The sequence below is a fragment of the Melanotaenia boesemani genome, chromosome 19 (genome assembly GCF_017639745.1).
Source record: "Melanotaenia boesemani isolate fMelBoe1 chromosome 19, fMelBoe1.pri, whole genome shotgun sequence".
In the NCBI taxonomy this organism is placed as follows: Eukaryota; Metazoa; Chordata; class Actinopteri; order Atheriniformes; family Melanotaeniidae; genus Melanotaenia; species Melanotaenia boesemani.
The window spans coordinates 2562713-2580790 of record NC_055700.1 but is presented as its reverse complement, the minus strand read 5'-3'; the positions used below and the strand labels follow the sequence as shown (position 1 = coordinate 2580790).

General features: G+C 41.9%; 2 protein-coding genes across 3 annotated transcripts in view; one reads left to right on the top strand and one right to left on the bottom strand.

Moving 5' to 3' along the window:
• The window catches only part of LOC121630393 (scavenger receptor cysteine-rich type 1 protein M130-like), a 98528-nt gene that overhangs the window by 57469 nt on the left and 22981 nt on the right, over window positions 1-18078 (top strand). The window contains exons 5-7 of the mRNA XM_041970677.1: window positions 16338-16615; window positions 17493-17798; window positions 17892-17907. Coding sequence (XP_041826611.1) covers window positions 16338-16615; window positions 17493-17798; window positions 17892-17907 — 600 coding nt within the window. The remainder of the gene's footprint in view (window positions 1-16337; window positions 16616-17492; window positions 17799-17891; window positions 17908-18078) is intronic.
• LOC121629654 lies at window positions 1741-8375 on the bottom strand. 2 transcript variants are annotated; one of them, XM_041969359.1, is made up of 15 exons: window positions 7793-8375; window positions 6610-7058; window positions 6437-6517; window positions 5842-6222; window positions 5006-5107; window positions 4450-4682; window positions 4164-4342; window positions 3944-4037; window positions 3477-3821; window positions 3288-3405; window positions 3111-3202; window positions 2883-2997; window positions 2161-2427; window positions 1906-2065; window positions 1741-1812 (listed from the first exon to the last, which is right to left on the bottom strand). In XM_041969359.1, coding segments are annotated over exons 7-15 (1251 nt in total). In that variant the 5' UTR covers window positions 4223-4342; window positions 4450-4682; window positions 5006-5107; window positions 5842-6222; window positions 6437-6517; window positions 6610-7058; window positions 7793-8375; the 3' UTR covers window positions 1741-1811. The 2 variants fall into 2 exon arrangements, 1 of the variants encoding a protein (XP_041825293.1); XR_006008400.1 differs by lacking the exon at window positions 1741-1812 and having other exon boundaries at window positions 1974-2065; window positions 2161-2430; window positions 2911-2997; window positions 7793-8374.

Sequence of the window (18078 nt, the reverse complement as noted above, 5' to 3'; positions counted from 1 at the left end):
ACTACCTAGGGCATAGCAAAAGGCATGGAGGAAGGCCTGAAGTTTGTAGGTTATAGGTTAGGTTTTAGGTTTAGTGTTTGCGATTTTTTGTGGTATTTTCTGCAGTCCTTGACAGTGCATTTGACTCAACAAAAAAGGAGCTAATGTCCTAATACGGATTAGGACAAAGTCTGAAAACCCTGTATGGCTAAGTGGAAAGGGCTCAAGTCCGCTTCAAAGTAAAGTAGAACCTAAAAGTTGCCGGGGCCCAACTTTTTAATGAATATCTTAGTAGCCCATAGTTACGTTGCAACTAAGCAGCATCCTGCAAAGTAGCCTACTATTTTAATTTAGGTAGGCTATGTCTCCCTTATCAGGTGTGTTCTTGTTCATCAAAGTGTGAGCAAAAGCTTGCGGCTGAGCGCATCAATGAAAGCGCACATTGGAAATTAAGAATTAATTAATAGGCTACTAATCATTTGTGTGTGTTTCATTATGCTATGTATCCACTCTACAGTTTACCAACCAATCAGTAGCCTCAGGATGTTCATTTTGTCTTATTTCAATTTTAAACATACATAAAAGAGAGAGGGAAGACTTTCAACATAAAAATTAAACCAAACAAATGTGAGGGAAACAGCTGGACGGCTCACTAAAGGCTGAACAGGAGAACTTAAAATCTGTCATATCAGACCACATCGTTGATTGGGAGGGCGCAAGGATTATTGGATCGGAGAAAAAGCTATTTCAAACGTTGGGTTAAAGATTTATTGATTGATTGATTAAGACTTTATTAATTCCGACGGGAATTCATTGTGGTCAACGGCTTCAGACATACATCAGTTACATAGAGATCAGGAAGCGGGCCAGCAACAGCATAAATGGGGACGAAGCGGTGTACATGCGCTCGCACACCTGGGATTCCCTACTCCAGAGACCACCACACGGCAGGAGGTGTGGCCGTCTCAGCAGATCAGACAGGTTTGCTGGGACGGCCACGCCTCCAAAGAACAGCTGATAACACGTCGACAACGCCTTGTTCTGAGGAAGGCTGCAGGTGACAGCCAAAACATGTCAGGTATGTAAACATCATACTACTTTGTCTGACGAGAAAAACAAATAGTCATAAATCATTAGCCTACCTAGTAAAAAAAAGACACTATTAGTAAACGGGTTATTACAATGTCAGACGGTATTTTATCACATTATTGTTCAAGTTAGTGGGTTGTGTGACATAAAGTCCAGTTTGATAACCCCTTCTTCATTCCCTTTAGACATAGCCAGCAAAGTAGAAGATTTGATGCACAGAAACAAGCAAAGACACAGCGCTGGAGTGCTTTATTGGATGACATGGCTCATGGGCCTAATTGATGAAGATTATATTTTAAGGATGACAATAAGTCATTGAAATGTACAATTGAACAAAAAACATCACATTTTACTGTCAAACGCTATACAAATAGCTAACTGTATAAGTATAGTGTAAACTAGCTCCACCTCCATGTGCTCCTACACAGATGCCTTGGTAACAATAATAAAATGTCATATGTGATAACGTCAGAGGGATCAAACCACTACTTTTACAGCAATGATTAAACAACACTGTCCCCCAAATTAAAGGTGTCAATTACAGTTCTTCATCTGAAATTTCAGATTCACTGTCATACTCATCAGCAGTGGCATTTTTTAGAAACATGATGTCCTCTGCACTCCCCAAAACTTTCGGGTAGCAGTCCCTTGCGCTCATCCTCATCTCTTTGATTTTCCACTGCTTTCTGAGGATGATGCTTCTCAGACCATTCATCCCCTCTTCACTTAGGCCACACCGGGATTCTTAAAAGTACAATAACATAAATCTTGTGTTAGTAACTGTATCCACAGTCATCAATGTTGTGTGTGTTCATGTAATTTAGTTTACTGCATCACCAGAAAGCAGGCAGGACAGCTTTCTCAGGGTACTGGCACGACTTGAAAGATTGCCAGTGGTGGTCCATCTCCTTAACAAGAATGGTCTTCTCTTCTTGAAGTCTCTTCACCGCCATGACGAGGTCAAACGCTCGTCTCTTCGTCCTTAGATCAACAGAGTCTGGAATGCATGTATGACACAGACTTGAGTCACTGTCATGTATTTAAAGGATACATTTAAGGCTTTATGGGTAATCAACAGGTTAGTGTACATACCACTGTGTGGTAGCTGCCATGGCCAAACTGTCTCGCCCGACAGAATGGTTTCTAAGCACACAGTTTCTGTGCTTGGAACCATTCTGTTGTATTTCTCCACAACAGAAGTGAGTATCCCCTTCTCCTCCCTGATATTGCGGCGGACCCTGGCACGACCTTTGTTGCCGTCAGTATCTCTGTAAAGACGCTGAGACCGCCTCCTGATGCTAGCCACCAACACTTCAATTCTGCTGGCCAAGGCATCGGCATCATGGGTGGTTGTTGTTGCTGCAGCAAAGGAGAAAAAGATGGGTTCAGCTTAACTTTGACTGGTGAAATTTAATCTAAATTTTAAGTATTTCTTAAACACTTTAATGATAAGGTAATTGACTATTTAAAATACACACTTAAAATAACACTCTCCAGCACTCCAGCTGCCAACAATGTCAAAGATAGTTAAAAAAGTAATTTTAAAATCACATTCACATGGGCACAGGGTCACTGTGAATGATCTCGAGCTAAACTGTATATAAGAATTAACAATTTACTGATCAATAGAAAATGTATTTCTCAATACAAAATGTTGCCCTCCAGGATGTCTTGTATTTATAACACAAGGTATGGGCTGAGTCTGAATTGAATTCTACATATGCACTGTGGTCTGGGGCAATTATTTTGAATTCTGAGAGAACTAAAATTAATGTACCCATTAATAACTGTATTATCAGTAATAATTTCCTAACCTTCTGCCCAGTCCTTGACATCACTGACCCAATCTTCCAGTTGGCTCTCTGTTACTGCTAACTGGGCTCTCATGGACTCAAGGTTCTGAAGTTGGCTGTGCAGCGCATCTGCGGTCTACAATGACAAACAGACAATAAGAAATGAGAAACAAATCTCCAGCCGACAACTTCAAATACTGCTAACATGAAATATTAAACATTTTAAAAAAACAACACTGATGTTATTACCTTCCTGTATCGGTGACTCAGTGAGGCGGCCAAATTCTCAAACTTTTGCTGATTCCAGCGCATGGCCATGAGAGTCAGCATGTCTGTGCGTCCTGCAAGCACAGAAAATATGTTTTCATTATCATCCTCGCTTATTACAATAGATGATCTAACTAGTTCAGTATGTTGTCATCGCACCTGCTTTTGACATATGCTTGGTGGTCACTGCAATCCTGGACAGGAAGGCATTACATTGTTCCACCTCCTCCCCAAGTGTTGAACCAGCTCCCTCCTGATATGCCCCACTCCATTTCACCTGGTTAAAGGCTGGTGTCATATGCAGGTCTTCAGATAAAGTGATTCTACCACATAATAATATTTATTTACCTCACACTTGAAATCATGTGCTTTGGCATGAAATACCGAAAGGAACGGCTTCATGTTAAGAAGGTGCTGGAGTTCTGGACAACTTTTTGTTACTCTTTGGAGGTAGGGCCAATATTTGCAAGTCACATCCATACAAAAAAAGGTAACTTGCCTACTGGCCAGCTTTTCTTGCAGGAACAGGGGATAAGCAAAAATTTCTCCTCTGTACATATTTAAAGCACAGAGCAGCACTCCATGCTGACACACTGCAAGCTCCAGTCCTTCCTCATCTATCTTGCTGGTGGATTTCTGGGAGGTCTCTCTGGCTGCTGACCACTCCCCTCCACAAACACCTCTTCCAGAGACCTACAATATGGAAAATAATATACAGATTCAGCTAAAAATAAATAAATAAACAAACAAAAAAAAAACTCTTCAGTAGAAGGTTATTGTGGCCCAGTATATATATTTGTAGTCTGTAGTCTTACGTGTTTGGTTGTATTGTGAATGTAGTCCACAAATTTTGTTACATCTTCGTCCTTGGCAATGAAGACGCCTTCAAAGATGGCCTGTTCCTCAGATCTAAATAACAAAAGTGTACACAGAAGTTTACAATATCTTACAGTCTAAGGTTACTTGGTGAACATTAAAGACTTATGTTTTCTGATTACTACAAACACACAGGATATTATACACATTATGAAGTACCTAGCTGCATTCTTGAAACGGTAATGCTTGCGGTTTCCATCCACTGAAACCGCAAGCATATTCGGGGTGCATGCAGGACAGGTAAAGAGCTCCTCTTCGCAGATGTTGTCGACCTCATATCGGACAGCCTCCCACTCAAAATACGTTTTTTGGAAGCTGTCTGCTGATACCTTCCCAGTCTATTCCAAACCAAGGAAAACAACTTCTAATAATGTGCAAATCAGTGCTTCGACCCACAATAGGAAGAGATGAGCAATGCTGCAAGATAAATAACTTTAATGCTCACACGGCCAAAGCGGAGAGTTCGTCAATCAAGCATTCTTAAAAATGCCTGGCAGGACAGTCCTGCTGCCGCCATCGTCATTTCTTCAAATGAATAAAAGACATCTGTCGAATATATTGTGGCGAAGTGAAGAGTAGCAGGCCAGTAGTCATTTTTAATTAGGTTGTCCAGTCCAGCACGGCAAGTGGCTTGGCATGTATCATAACCCAATTCAGGCATGCTGAGATCATATCGTCCTAGAAAAATGAAGAAAAAAAAACAAAACAAAAAACAAAAACAAAAATACATCCACTGCAATGTAAACCTTAGACACTTAATAAGGGTTAGTTATTTTTGTATAATATGGCATACATTACTTAATAGTTCTGTAGATGAATTTAATAATAGATTTTATAATAAATAATAATAATGTAATAATAAATAATAACTTCAATTTATATATTGACTGTCAAGGAGCCCAAGGATGCTGGACAATAAAACAGATACAAAACGTGTAGAGACAGATCTGTTTTAAGCTTCTTTTCAAACGGGACAAAATCAAAGTTCTTCACGTCTTTACCATTCATTGTGACCACAGCAACAGCCTTTCCTGGTTTGACCCTCAGTGACCCTGGTTGACAACCACAAATTTTGTCAGGCATCTCCAGCGGTGCAAGCCGCTCTGAAAGGGATTATACATGTGAATTACTACCATGGGAAATATAACATTGCAATGAGACAAAGATTTCTGGAACCAGTTTAAGAGAATTAAGTTTTATAAGAAGAAATTACATTTAGAAAAAGAATGGCCATGAAGTATGTTACAGCTGACAGCTCTTCAGCCCAAGAGACTGATGAGGAACTGATTAGCCAAAGAGCTGCACCCGGACAAGTTCAAGATTGACAGACAGATTCAGCATCCTCTACGCTGGATTGGCCCACAGACGATTTGGTTCCAGGAAGGCCGACCAATCCCCCAGGACATTCGTCTTTAAACCTGCACCTGTGACAGCAATTGGGGCGACTGTGGCCAGTGGGACACAGTTTGCCAGCAACTGGACAGTGGGACAGTTTGCTTTTTGGGAGTGATTTCGTGTCTTGTGTTATGCTAAGGAATTTTGTAATGAGTGTTAAATTCGTACTGCTGAAGTCTATTTACGTTCTGAGTTTGAGGTTCCCTGTTTGAGGTGAGGTGACATTTTGGTTAAAAGCAGCATTTTTGGTTTCGTTTTGTTTCATATACCACGTTTTCAGTTCTGTTTGTATTTGTGAGTATCTACATAAATTCAAGATCAAGCAATAGAGATAAAAAGCAATTGTTTAAATACTACAACTAATGAGCTTAGTGAGTTAGAAAATGAGAATTACATTATGTGTACTGTAGAGTATGTTGTATACTCACAAGCCACAACTTACCACAGTGGGAAAGAGCCTTATCCACAACAACAGTTGTTGGCGGTAATGGCTGAAAGAATCCGGCTGTCATTGCTTCTCTGTTATGAAGGACGTGTCTGGTGTGCATGTCAACGTCACATTCAGCACAGAAGAATGGCCGTGGTCGACAGTCACAGCAACGGACATCAGCTGGATTGATCCCACACTGCTGGCATGTGTGTGCAGCCACATATTCTTGTGAAACCACGGTGTTCACAAGACGGGGTCTCTCTGCCCTCCAGCTCTCTAACAAGACACTTTTTCGTGTGCTCCAGTTGGAGGAAGACTGAAGAGGTGGTCTTGATGTTTCCTGCTCATCACCAGCATCATTCAGCGAGTGCTGAAGATCTCGTAGAAAACATTCTGTTAAAAAAGTAAAACAATACTAAAAGTGTACTGTATGGAGTGGCTGTGGCAGTGAAAGGATTAAGAGTTATGTTGTCCATTATTCTGGCAAGTTTGTATTAAAAAAACAACATAACATTTAAATTCTAACTTAGTGTCAGATACATTACTCATACATGAGTATAAATGAATATTGTGCTTTGAGCTATTGGAGAGACATTGAAGTACATACCAACAGTTTCTGGAGCAAAGGCCACCTCACATGTACTGTGAGGAGGGCTGAAGGGAGGATCAGTCTTGCGACTGTGAACAGCTGTATTTGAAAGAAACTAATTTCTCCATACATAACATTAAAATTAAATCAAATCACATCATCAAAATATCTTGATTGAAAAAAATACTGACCCTGATTTGACTGATTCCTGCTTGATCTTGGCCTCAGAGAGAGCACTTTTCCATCGCTGTCTCTCTTTCTCCACCTCACCCTTGGTTCAGGTGGTGGTGCCGATACTGCCGCCGCCCCTTCCTCAACCTCACCAGTTAAGTCCCCAAGACTGTAGAGGTGATCATGAAGCTCATACTGATCAACCAGGTCATCCAGGCTCCTAAGTGGATCTTCTGAATCACTCATGGTGACAAATAATCAGACACACAGACGGACTCACAAAGAGATGAACAGATAAGACAAAAAGAGGCAATCACACACACACACACACGAGTAAGAAACAGACAGACAGGTACACTCACAGCAAAGACGTGGTAACAAGACAAAGTGGCTCTTAAAAGTGCCTTTGTGTTGTTGGTTTTGGTGGAAATACCAATGAAACAAAGACTTTATGGCAGATCAGAAACACCTGTTAAGAGAAAACAATAAAATTAATTACTTATTCTATTTGCCAATCATCCCTAGAAACAGCATGTTTATATTTAAGGCTTAAAATACAGAAATTGTGAATTCAGGTCTCATAACTACTTAAGTTTAATGAAAAAATGTAAATGTTCACGTTTTTCTATCTGCAAAACAGGGACAGTGTTTTAGAAGACGTTTTACTCTGAAATATACTTTTTATACTTATTTTGAAGAAGACCGGAAGTACGGAGCGTTATATTTTAGCGGATTTAATCTTTCTGGGAAACTTTTGCCATTTTAAGACCGGCACAATACAATAGGAGTATAGTGCAGGAAAGGCATTGAACAACCTACAATGGGTGCTGAACAAATCGTTAATAGACAGCCCCTTGATTAACAACTTAACACAGAGTTAACCCCCACTAGCAGTTAACTTTAATAGTGAGCCACAATGATATGTCAACATCTAGAGGAGCTCACACAATCAATTTACTCACAGTTTTTAAACTCGTATTTAAATGCAAATGCTCAACTACACAATTGGATTTAATGTTGTATTGTGTTAGCTTATGCTAACGATGCTATCCAGCCAGCAAGGTTAAATTCAAGACTCTTTTTCATTTTTGCCAACAAATAGTGAATAACTGGTGGGGATTTAATCTTCAACCTAACATTTAAACCATGCAAGTAATTTATCACATTAAATAAAACATGTAACAGACGAGTCACACAACTTACCTTCACAGTAGTTTGGGAGCGAAAGAGCAGCACCGTCACGACGCTTCCGGTCAGAGCATCTGCTCCGTGTACGCGCTCTTTCCAGAAAAGTCGTTCTCAAAAACATAAAAATACTTAAATAATATTTTGCTTCACTTCTACAAATGTCTGATACTCCTACGTGCATTTTTTCCCTGTAACTGTGTTATAATGTTGTATTTCATAAAGAAATACTGTCGCATACAATGACGTCAAGCACTGTTGAATTAGAAAAAAAAAACAACTTTATTTGCAATGTAATACAGGTTACAGTTTTCGATTAAATAAAAATTGGATTCTGTATGTAGACATAGATGATCGTCTTGGGCCGCTTTGGTTGTGTTGGAGTAATAGTGATATTTTACAGTTAGAATGGGCCTGATCATTGGTGTGACATAGACTGATTAAATTAAAACGACTAATAACAGTAGTTTCAGACATTTTCCTTACTCAGACTTACTTACTCATAAAGTAAGCAGAAAATATAAAACCTAAATTATAAAAATAAAACCATATAAAAGAACCAAATAACTTTATATGACGGAGAGACCGTCACGTTACCATGACAACAAAGACCTTGTTGACACCCCGACTGCTTCCCGTGGCGTCAATTTCAGACTATGTGGGAGTTCAATGTAAATCTGTCGGGTAACTCAACTCGTCGAAAAATGACGAAAAACGGGTACCTAATGAGTCGGCATGTGACGCTATGGAACCCTGACCATTCGTCAGACTGTTGATGCACTGGGAGTGAGAACGTGTTGGTTTTAATACAACACCACAAAACCACAAAAAGTTCTTTTATTCCCACAGAACATAAATCTTTAAACTGAGAGGTTACCTGGCAACAGGTCAGGAACATGACTGGATATAAAAGGAGCATTTCAGAGAGGCAGAGTCTCTCAGATGGAAAGATGGACAGAGGTTCACCAATCTGAGACAAACTGGCTTTAAAACTGTGGAACAATTTCAGTAAAATGTTCCTCAATGTAAAATTGTAAAAACTTTAAAGATCCACCATCTACAGTGCATTTCATCAAAGTTTTCAGGAGGAATCTCTGTGCTCATGGGACAATGCTGGATGCTGGTGATCTTCTGCATTAAAAGCAGACATGATTCTCTTCCAGAAATCACTGTGAACACAGTTCACCCTGAAACCCACAAATGCAGGTTAAAGCTCCATCATGCAAAGAAAAGCCCTGGAAAGGACGCTCCTCCTCCTCCTCTGGTTCCTGTCTCCGAGGAGGTTGCTCCTCCTCCTCCTCTGGTTCCTGTCTCCGAGGAGGTTGCTCCTCCTCCTCCTCTGGTTCCTGTCTCCGAGGAGGTTGCTCCTCCTCCTCCTCCTCTGGTTCCTGTCTCCGAGGAGGTTGCTCCTCCTCCTCCTCCTCCTCCTCCTCTGATTCCTGTCTCCGAGGAGGTTGCTCCTCCTCCTCCTCCTCCTCTGGTTCCTGTCTCCGAGGAGGTTGCTCCTCCTCCTCCTCTGATTCCTGTCTCCGAGGAGGTTGCTCCTCCTCCTCCTCCTCTGGTTCCTGTCTCCGAGGAGGTTGCTCCTCCTCCTCCTCCTCTGGTTCCTGTCTCCGAGGAGGTTGCTCCTCCTCCTCCTCTGGTTCCAGTCTGAGGAGGTCGCTCCTCCTCCTCCTCTGGTTCCAGTCTGAGGAGGTTGCTCCTCCTCCTCCTCCTCCTCCTCTGGTTCCTGTCTCCGAGGAGGTTGCTCCTCCTCCTCCTCCTCTGGTTCCTGTCTCAGAGGAGGTTGCTCCTCCTCCTCCTCTGGTTCCAGTCTGAGGAGGTCGCTCCTCCTCCTCCTCTGGTTCCAGTCTGAGGAGGTCGCTCCTCCTCCTCCTCTGGTTCCAGTCTGAGGAGGTAGCTCCTCCTCCTCCTCTGGTTCCTGTCTCCCTGGAGGTTGCTCCTCCTCCTCCTCCTCCTCCTCTGGTTCCTGTCTCCGAGGAGGTCGCTCCTCCTCCTCCTCTGGTTCCTGTCTCTGAGGAGGTTGCTCCTCCTCCTCCTCTGGTTTCTGTCTCTGAGGAGATTCCTGCTCACTGTGTATCTTGCTGGAGTCCCTGCTCCTCTGTCCTCTGGTCTCTGGCCATCCACCAATGGGGTCCCTGCCTCTCTGGCCCTTATCAGCCCGGCCTCTAGGATCCTTCCAGAGATCCGTCTCCAGTTGCTGTGACCTCCGGGTCGTCCTCCAAAGTTCCTTTTCCAGCTGTCGTGTCGTCCTTCAGCCCTGTCGCCAGAACAGTGTGTTTAGTCCAGGATCTACTTTTTACATGTTGCTGCCATCAGATTCACAATGAGCTCATATTTTCCATTAAACAGTAAAATGTCTGTTTCAACATCTGATATGTTCGTGTTCTACTGGAAATAAAATTTGGCTTGATGAGGTTTGGAAATCATTGAATTCTGTATTTATTTACATCATAAAAATGTCCCAACTTGTTTGGAATCGGGGTCGATAGTTCAGTCCTCGTCTTCAGTTCTGGAAACATTTAGTTGAATTATTCTGTGTTCTAGAAGTTCCAGCCTTCATCTTTCATTCAAATTTCACACTGTTTTATAGTAAAAGTCTCCAGTTTAAGGTTCTTCCTGGGGTGTTACCCCCCTCTCAGGTGGAGTCGCCTTTGTTCATTTCCCACTTTGTTTCTCCACCATGTTCCTCACAAAATGCACAAAACAGGCCAAATTTTTTAAGCTTCATCTGTTCAGAAACATTCAGCTCGTGGTGAATCCTTCAGAAGATTCAGAGGAAATGTTGGATTTCTTTCTAAAACAAAGTTATTATTGAAAACTGATCTGAGACCACCTGAAAGAGAGAACCTGAGTTAACCAGGTTAAGATCAGCCAGTGTCCTCATGGAGAAAAACTCCAAACATCAGACCTGATTCAGGAGCAAACTGTTCAACCGAGTCATGAATGTGGTCTCTCTGGTTCAGTCTGCGTCTCTGAATGTTTATGCTGACCTGAAGGACACGGCTCTGATCTGATCTGCTGGAAAACAAGCTGTACTGGTCCAGACCACAGCTTCAGATGAAGTCCAACAAGAACCTCTCAGAACTTTGGAAGCATGTTTATCACTGGATCAGTGATGCAAACAAAGCAGCTCATGCAGCGTAAACTCCTGCAGCCAAGGCTGTCAGGTCACCTGACTCAGGTGTGACGGTTCAGAGAAGAAGATCCCAACACAGGACACAACAGGCAGGCCAGCAATCCAGAACTGAGATTTCAGCTTTCAAGACTGTTAGTGAGCATCCACGGCGCCACACCGGGGCTAGGGGGTGCTACAGCCCCGTGATAAATCTGTGTAGCCCCATTAAGCCCCCCCAAGAAATTAGATTATAAAAAATATAATTATGAATTTATATATAATATTATAATAAAGGAATGTATTAGTTTAAAAACAGTTTGCGGAGATTCTCCGCTTGCATGTTTCTTCTGTGCACTGATTAAGAGGGGACAGAGGGCGGGCGGAAACTTTTTGTTGAAACTCACGCTAGGCTGAGTTGTGTGTGCCTAATTAACAGGTACGGAGTGTTGCACTTCTCGCTGTGGCTTTGGTATTATTATCTCCATTTTTTACCATGTTGTGGTCCGAATCATTAGATACAAATTGTTTGCACTTCTCGTTGCGCCTGCACTGTGTAGTATGTTAAATTTATCTCGCAATCAGTTTAATTTCTTAAGTTATGTTGTGATCCGAGGCAATAAAAGCAATGCATAGTTGATTTCATTAATTATGCATGTAGAATAAATGCGTTTGTTGCATTCTGTATGTGTTGCTTGTTTATCACATGGTCACTGTCTGGTGCTGAATCTTGCACCTTTCCACGTGAAAACATTTTTGCCGTTGCTTTGTGGCTCGTTGTAGGCCTGGTTATTTTGCTGAATGTTCTTTGGCTAATTCAGTTAAATTGCTGTGTATCTTAGCCACTTTTATTGAAAAAATCGATAACCTATGTATAAAGTTACCTAAGTCATGGAAATCTGTTATTTTCTTAGCACCCCCACGTATTGGTCAAGTCCCTCATTAGCACCAGGAGAAAAAAAATCCTGGCGCCGTGCCTGTTAGTGAGACAACAAAACAGGCCAGAAGCCAGTCTGAGGGTCAAGAAGCAGGACCAGGAACCCAGACCTGGTTCATACTGGACTCAGACTGACAGGGTCCCAGAGGGAGGTGGGTTTCCTCAGTCAGAACAGAGTCCACACAGAGACACATGGACACATGAAACATCTGCATCATCTGCACCATAACTCCCACTGACATGTTCCACGAGTCTAAGCTCACATGTCAAAAGGTCACAAGTTTCTAACACTCTCCGTAGCGGACTTCTTAGATCTACATTTCTCAGAAAGTCAAACTTGATAAGAAGCTGCTGTCAGATTAGAGGACGAGGCTGTGGTCGTGTTGCCATGACAACCGGGACGGGCTGAGCTTTTCCTGTTAGTTTAAAGCTGCAGCAGCATCCTCTTATCATTTCTGCTGAAACAGATAACATCAGCTGCAGCTGGAACTCATGACACCTTTTTTAACCCCGTCCTGTCCAACATCAGGACAGAATCATGGTCTGGATGCTGTGTTGGACCAAACATGTTTACTTTCTAAGAGGAGTTTCATAGATAGAAGCTTCTTGATACTTTAGTACTATTTTTGCTTATTTATTTGTTTATTGCTGCATTCTGTATGAATGCTGAACCTGACAGGTGGAAGAAAGGAAGGAGGAGAGTAAACAGAAGAGAAAGGAGACAAAGAAACAAAGATAGAAAGCACATAGATAGAAAAGCACACAAACCCTCACAGAACCACCTCCATGTTTCAGGGTTTGGGTCGTCCTGACAATGAAAACAGCCTGAAGTTTGATTGATCAGAGGATCGGCTTCTTCCTCTGGTCCACCGTCCTCTTCCTGTCCTCTCTGGTGAGGACAGAGGAAAGAAGAAGCTCCATCCAGCTGCTCTGAGCTCTCCATGAAGGCTTCAGGAGGACAGATGGTGGTTCAGCTCTGCAGGTGAGCTTCATCTCCCACATCAACCTCCATGTTTCTAGACTCTGAATCCAGTCAGAAACATTCTGATCACTGATCAATTAAAGCAGAAATGTGTTGTTATCAAGCCCAGGACGTCTGCAGAGGGAAACAGAAGATTTATGGAACAGCAGGATTCTTACTGATGACCAAACACTGGAAGAAATATCTAAATATCTCTGATTTCAGAGAAAAACTAAATCTGATTCAGTCCAAAGACTGAACTGGTGTCAGACTGGACACCAGTATGAAAAGTGTCTGATCCACTGGTGAAACTGTGGGATGGCTGATCATGTGACAGAGTCAGAGATGTGTGGGTGAAGCTCCGCCCCTTCCAGATTTACTCTGAGGACAGCTGGTGTGATGATCAGAGCCAGACGAGACAGACGAGGACACGTCCACCTGGACATGGATCACCTGTTGGTGCTGATGCTGCTGTGGAGCTCAGGTAGGACTCGGCTTTAAAGATCAGCTGTTTACAGAACAACATGAAAATAGAGCAACACGATGGACCAATCACAGCTCGCTGGATGAGGAGGAGCCAGCAGAGAGTCTGACGGATGGAAGGAATTCTGACTTAGAAATGAGGCTTTCTGGAGCATCATCTCTGGTTGGAGTGAAGGACTGAGACCAGCTGTCCCGAGTCTTTCAGGAGTCTGAAGTGTGACGATAGCAAACACTGATAATGTCGTTAGCAGATGAGCTTCAGTGTTGTGTAATGTCACACAGCAACGGTCCGTCTAACCAAGTCTTACCGTCTTATATTCAGCCAAGAAGTTGTTTGGAGAGTTAGAAACTCAGCCAGAGCAGAATGTGTTCGATTATTATTCATGTCTTTTATTTCTTACTTAGTAACTGAATCTTAAAATTGGCTGTTTTACATTAATATAAAGTTAAATTATGAGACTTGTTTGAGATCATACAGAATCTTTCACCCCCAATTTTAGCTGTAAAACTAGTTTCAGGACCTCCCAGCACCAACTATCCACACACATTTCCTGAAACAAGAGAAAATATCTGGACTTTAGACACGTGAGAAATATCTTAAAACAAAATGTGAAACAGTCATTTCAAATCCTTTATTAAGAAAAAACATCAAAACCGAAGCAGTTTTTATAAAAAGCTTCTAGATAGGGCTATCAAAAATAACACGTTAACTAATTTATGTAATTAGTTGCGTTAAAATTAGGGCTTTTTCAAACAATTAAAATATATTTCTTAATCAGATTAGTCACAGCTTTTAAATGAATTAATCACCATTTGCGACTATGCCTGAAATTTGCCTGTTTTTACTGAATTGTATCAACAGAAAGAAACAATGCTTACAAATATTTACTGTTAACTGACCTTCTCTTGGGTAAACATCCAATGGTCAGTAAATGCAGCATGTAATGTACTTCTACATGCTGTTCTAAACCATCTCTACCATGTTCTAGATCATAATTCTATATTTATTAATTATAAAAATAAACCAGCAGATGTGGCGACTGAAGTTAAACAGCCGACACTGATGAAGAAACTCTGATAAAACTGATGATCTGGATAAAAACAGCTTTTTCCTTTTATCTTTGAAGTGTGGGTGTTTGTGCAGCAGTGATAAAAGTCCTACAGCAGCATGAGATTTGTTTGAGATCAAGTCTCTAACAAGTCCCCCCCCGGTCAGTGCTCCTGCCTGGGCCCCTGTCCGAACGTTTCTAGACCCAGCCCTGCATAGCTCAAATCCTTTGCACAGCTACTTTCTGTCAGCTACATAGTTAGAGAAGGTCCTGGCAACAACAACACTTTGAGCTTTGATAGCTGGCTCTATCGATGGACTTGAGAATAAACAACATTAATGGAGCAACATGGACGTCGCCTCCATGGAGAATGTGGGTGGATTAACACACACTCTTTTCCCGGTGACAGGGGTCCACACACACACTTTTCCCACATTCTTTTTTAAACTTATCCTGCGATGTCTGCTCTAGAGGATCTAGAGGGAAAAGCTGTTTTTATCCAGATCATCAGTTTTATCAGTTTCTTCATCAGTGTCGGCTGTTTAACTTCAGTCGTCACATCTGCTGGTTTATTTTCTTAAAAATATATAAATAAAAGTTTTAATTAAGAATTATGGTCTAGAACATGGTAGAGATGTTTTAGAACGGCATGTAGAAGTACATTACATGCTGCATTTACTGACCATTGGACATCTGATGTTTACCCAAGAGAAGGTCAGTTAACAGTAAATATTTGTAAGCATTGGTTCTTTCTGTTGATACAATTCAGTAAAAACAGGCAAATTTCAGGCATAGTCACAAATGGTGATTAATCATGATTAATTAATTTGAAAGATGTGATTAATCTGATTAAAAATTCTAATTGTTTGACAGCTCTAGTTATTAATAATTCTCAAATGAAGAAGAATTATCTGGTTTTAAGATCTTTTCTCTCAAAGTGAGAAACTACACTGAAAAGTTGCATCAACAGGCTGGTTTGGGGATTTTTTTTACTCAATCAGCGACTTAAAACACTTTGACTGAAACTCTGGTGGAAGGAGGGTTATTGCTGACATAAATTCAGTCAGTCAGTCAGAAACAGGCAGTCCAGCATCTTATAGTAAAGTTTTACTAAACTCCTCCCTGCAAATAAAAACACATCAAAACAAACATTCACATGCACAGAAACATGCACGTACACACACTAACAATGCCGCCTTATATTCTTCAAACTGGGTTCAGATCCAGACTGTTGCCGGGACGACAAATAATGCTGATTTCTTATTGGCTGGTACAGACTTGTGATGTATTACCTCTTGGTGTAGCTTCTCCTGACTCAGTCTTTCTCCTCTACCATCCTCCTGGGTGGGCTTCACTTTACTATAGTAGAGTACATGAAGAGTACCTGATAACAGATATTGTGACTGAGTACATTAATCTGTGTCATGCTGGGCAGCATGACTCAGCCATTTTGTTTTTGCAGCGTCATGCACCACGTCACACGCTAGAAAACGGATATAAACACACCGACCGATCTGAAAACGCTTCGTAGTTGATTCAGCAAAGAAAAGCAAGAGGAAGAGAGAGAAAGAAAGAGATCCAGCAGGAGTCTTCCTCTGGCAGGATGAAGATGGATACTGGATTAGCCGTGGTTGTTTCTGACTTTAATTACTTCCTACGTTTCCATGATGGAGCGTCTCAGAACTAAATGCTCTTCTTGAGTTTAAATCTACATGATTTAAAAAATGTGCAGCGGTCGTGTTAGACATGAAACTGATCATCACTATCAGTCCTTTCTGCCAGCGTTCCTCTTTCAGCTCATCTGTTTCTTTCTAAACTAAACTACAAGTCACAGCTTCTAGAAATTCTCATCTTCCTGAAGCTTGTTTTCTCCTCAGGATTCCAGGCTGAAGGAAGACTTGATTCAACAGGTAAAGAGAGAAATCAAAGAGAAATGAAAACATCCAGAATCAGCAGTCATGTCTGACTTTTAGTTTCTATGAATAACTGATGACTGGTTTCTGTTCAGTGTCTGTCAGGTTGGTGGGAGGAGCCAGTCGCTGTACAGGTAGACTGGAGGTGAAACACCTGGGAGACCAGTGGAGACCTGTGAAACTCCTGGACTGGACCCTGAAGGCAGCAGCTTTCTTCTGTCAACATCTGGACTGTGGTTCTGTTGTTTCTGCAGCAGATCGACATCTGTACTCAAAGACATCTGTGTGGACAGTCTATGCCGACTGTCTTTATCCTGGTTTTGATCTGAGAGAATGTTTAATGTCAGATCGCTCTCCCTTCATAATGCATCTCACCTGCTCAGGTAAGCCTATCACTGATCATCTCTGACATAACCAGAGGATGGAAAGTTTCAATCTGAAAAGGACTGCAGGTAAACATAAAAACAAAAGTTATCGTCTGAACAAAAGAGGTTTATTTAGTGATGAAACCTCTGGAGTCACCTTCATTCTCTCTGAGGGAGCCTCGGTCCTCAGACAGAACTAATGGAGGAGTTCAGGTATCGGTGTGGGGGGTAGTAAAGGTGGAATTAGGGGACATCTTCACAGTTTCTGTCTCAAAATAAATAGAAATAAACATAACTTGTCACTGCTGAAGCAGGTGAAGATCCATCAGTATCTGCTTCACCTTGAGTTGAGAAACAAATGTTCATAGTTTATAAAAAAGAAAGGCCGATATTATGAATATGAATATTATTTATCACGTACTTCTGATGATCTGTTCTAACTACTTATATAAGAGGCTGGACCCAGGACGAGGCAGCAACAGCAGGAATAAAGGTTTACAAATGTTTACTGATGTGATCCTTCATGAAAGCAAACGTTCAACAATCCTCCGAGCTGGAGTTCAAGTATCTCAGGATCCTGTTCAGGAGTGAAGGAAGGACGGAGCAGGAGATCTACAGGTGGATCGGTGCAGATTATCGAACATCCTATGTTTGATCACGATGTTCGTTATGGACAATCTGTGATGAACACAGAAGTTCAGTAACAAAACAGTGACTGCTGAGTTCAAACTGTCAGAAAACACAGAGGAACTAAAACTAAGAAAGAATTCAGATTTCTTGGTTCATGATTCCATCATCTGTTCTTCTTCTTGATGTATAAAATGATCCATTTATAAAAAGTAGTTCCTCCTCATCATGGTGTAACTGTGTGTGTGATGGTGTGTGATGTGTCCAGATTCTGTCAGGCTGCTGAATGGATCCAGTCTGTGTTCAGGCAGACTGGAGGTGAAGTCTGACCAGACCTGGTCCTCAGTGTGTGAAGCTGACTTTGACCAGCAGAATGCAGAGGTGGTCTGCAGGGAGCTCGGCTGTGGGCCTTCTTCAGTCCTCCAGGGGGCGCTCTATGGAGAAGGGGAGGCTCCCATGTGGACCAAAGAGTTCCAGTGTGGAGGCCATGAGTCTGCTCTGCTGGACTGTAGAAGCTCAGACTCTGATAGAAACACCTGCTCACCTGGCAGAGCTGCTGGACTCACCTGCTCAGGTAGAAGAGGAGCTGCAGCTTTGATCTGCTTCATTTCTCTTCTCATCAAACTCACTTTGTTCTTTTACTGATGACTCTCTGATCTCTGTTCAGATCCTGATGATGTCAGGTTGGTGGGAGGAGCCAGTCGCTGTGCAGGTAGACTGGAGATGAAACTGGGAGAATGGAGACCAGTGTATGGTGATAGATGGACCCTGAAGGCTGCAGCTGCTGTCTGTGAACATCTGGACTGTGGTTCTGCTATTTCTGTGGGAGAGAGAAAGGAAGCAGCGAGATTTGT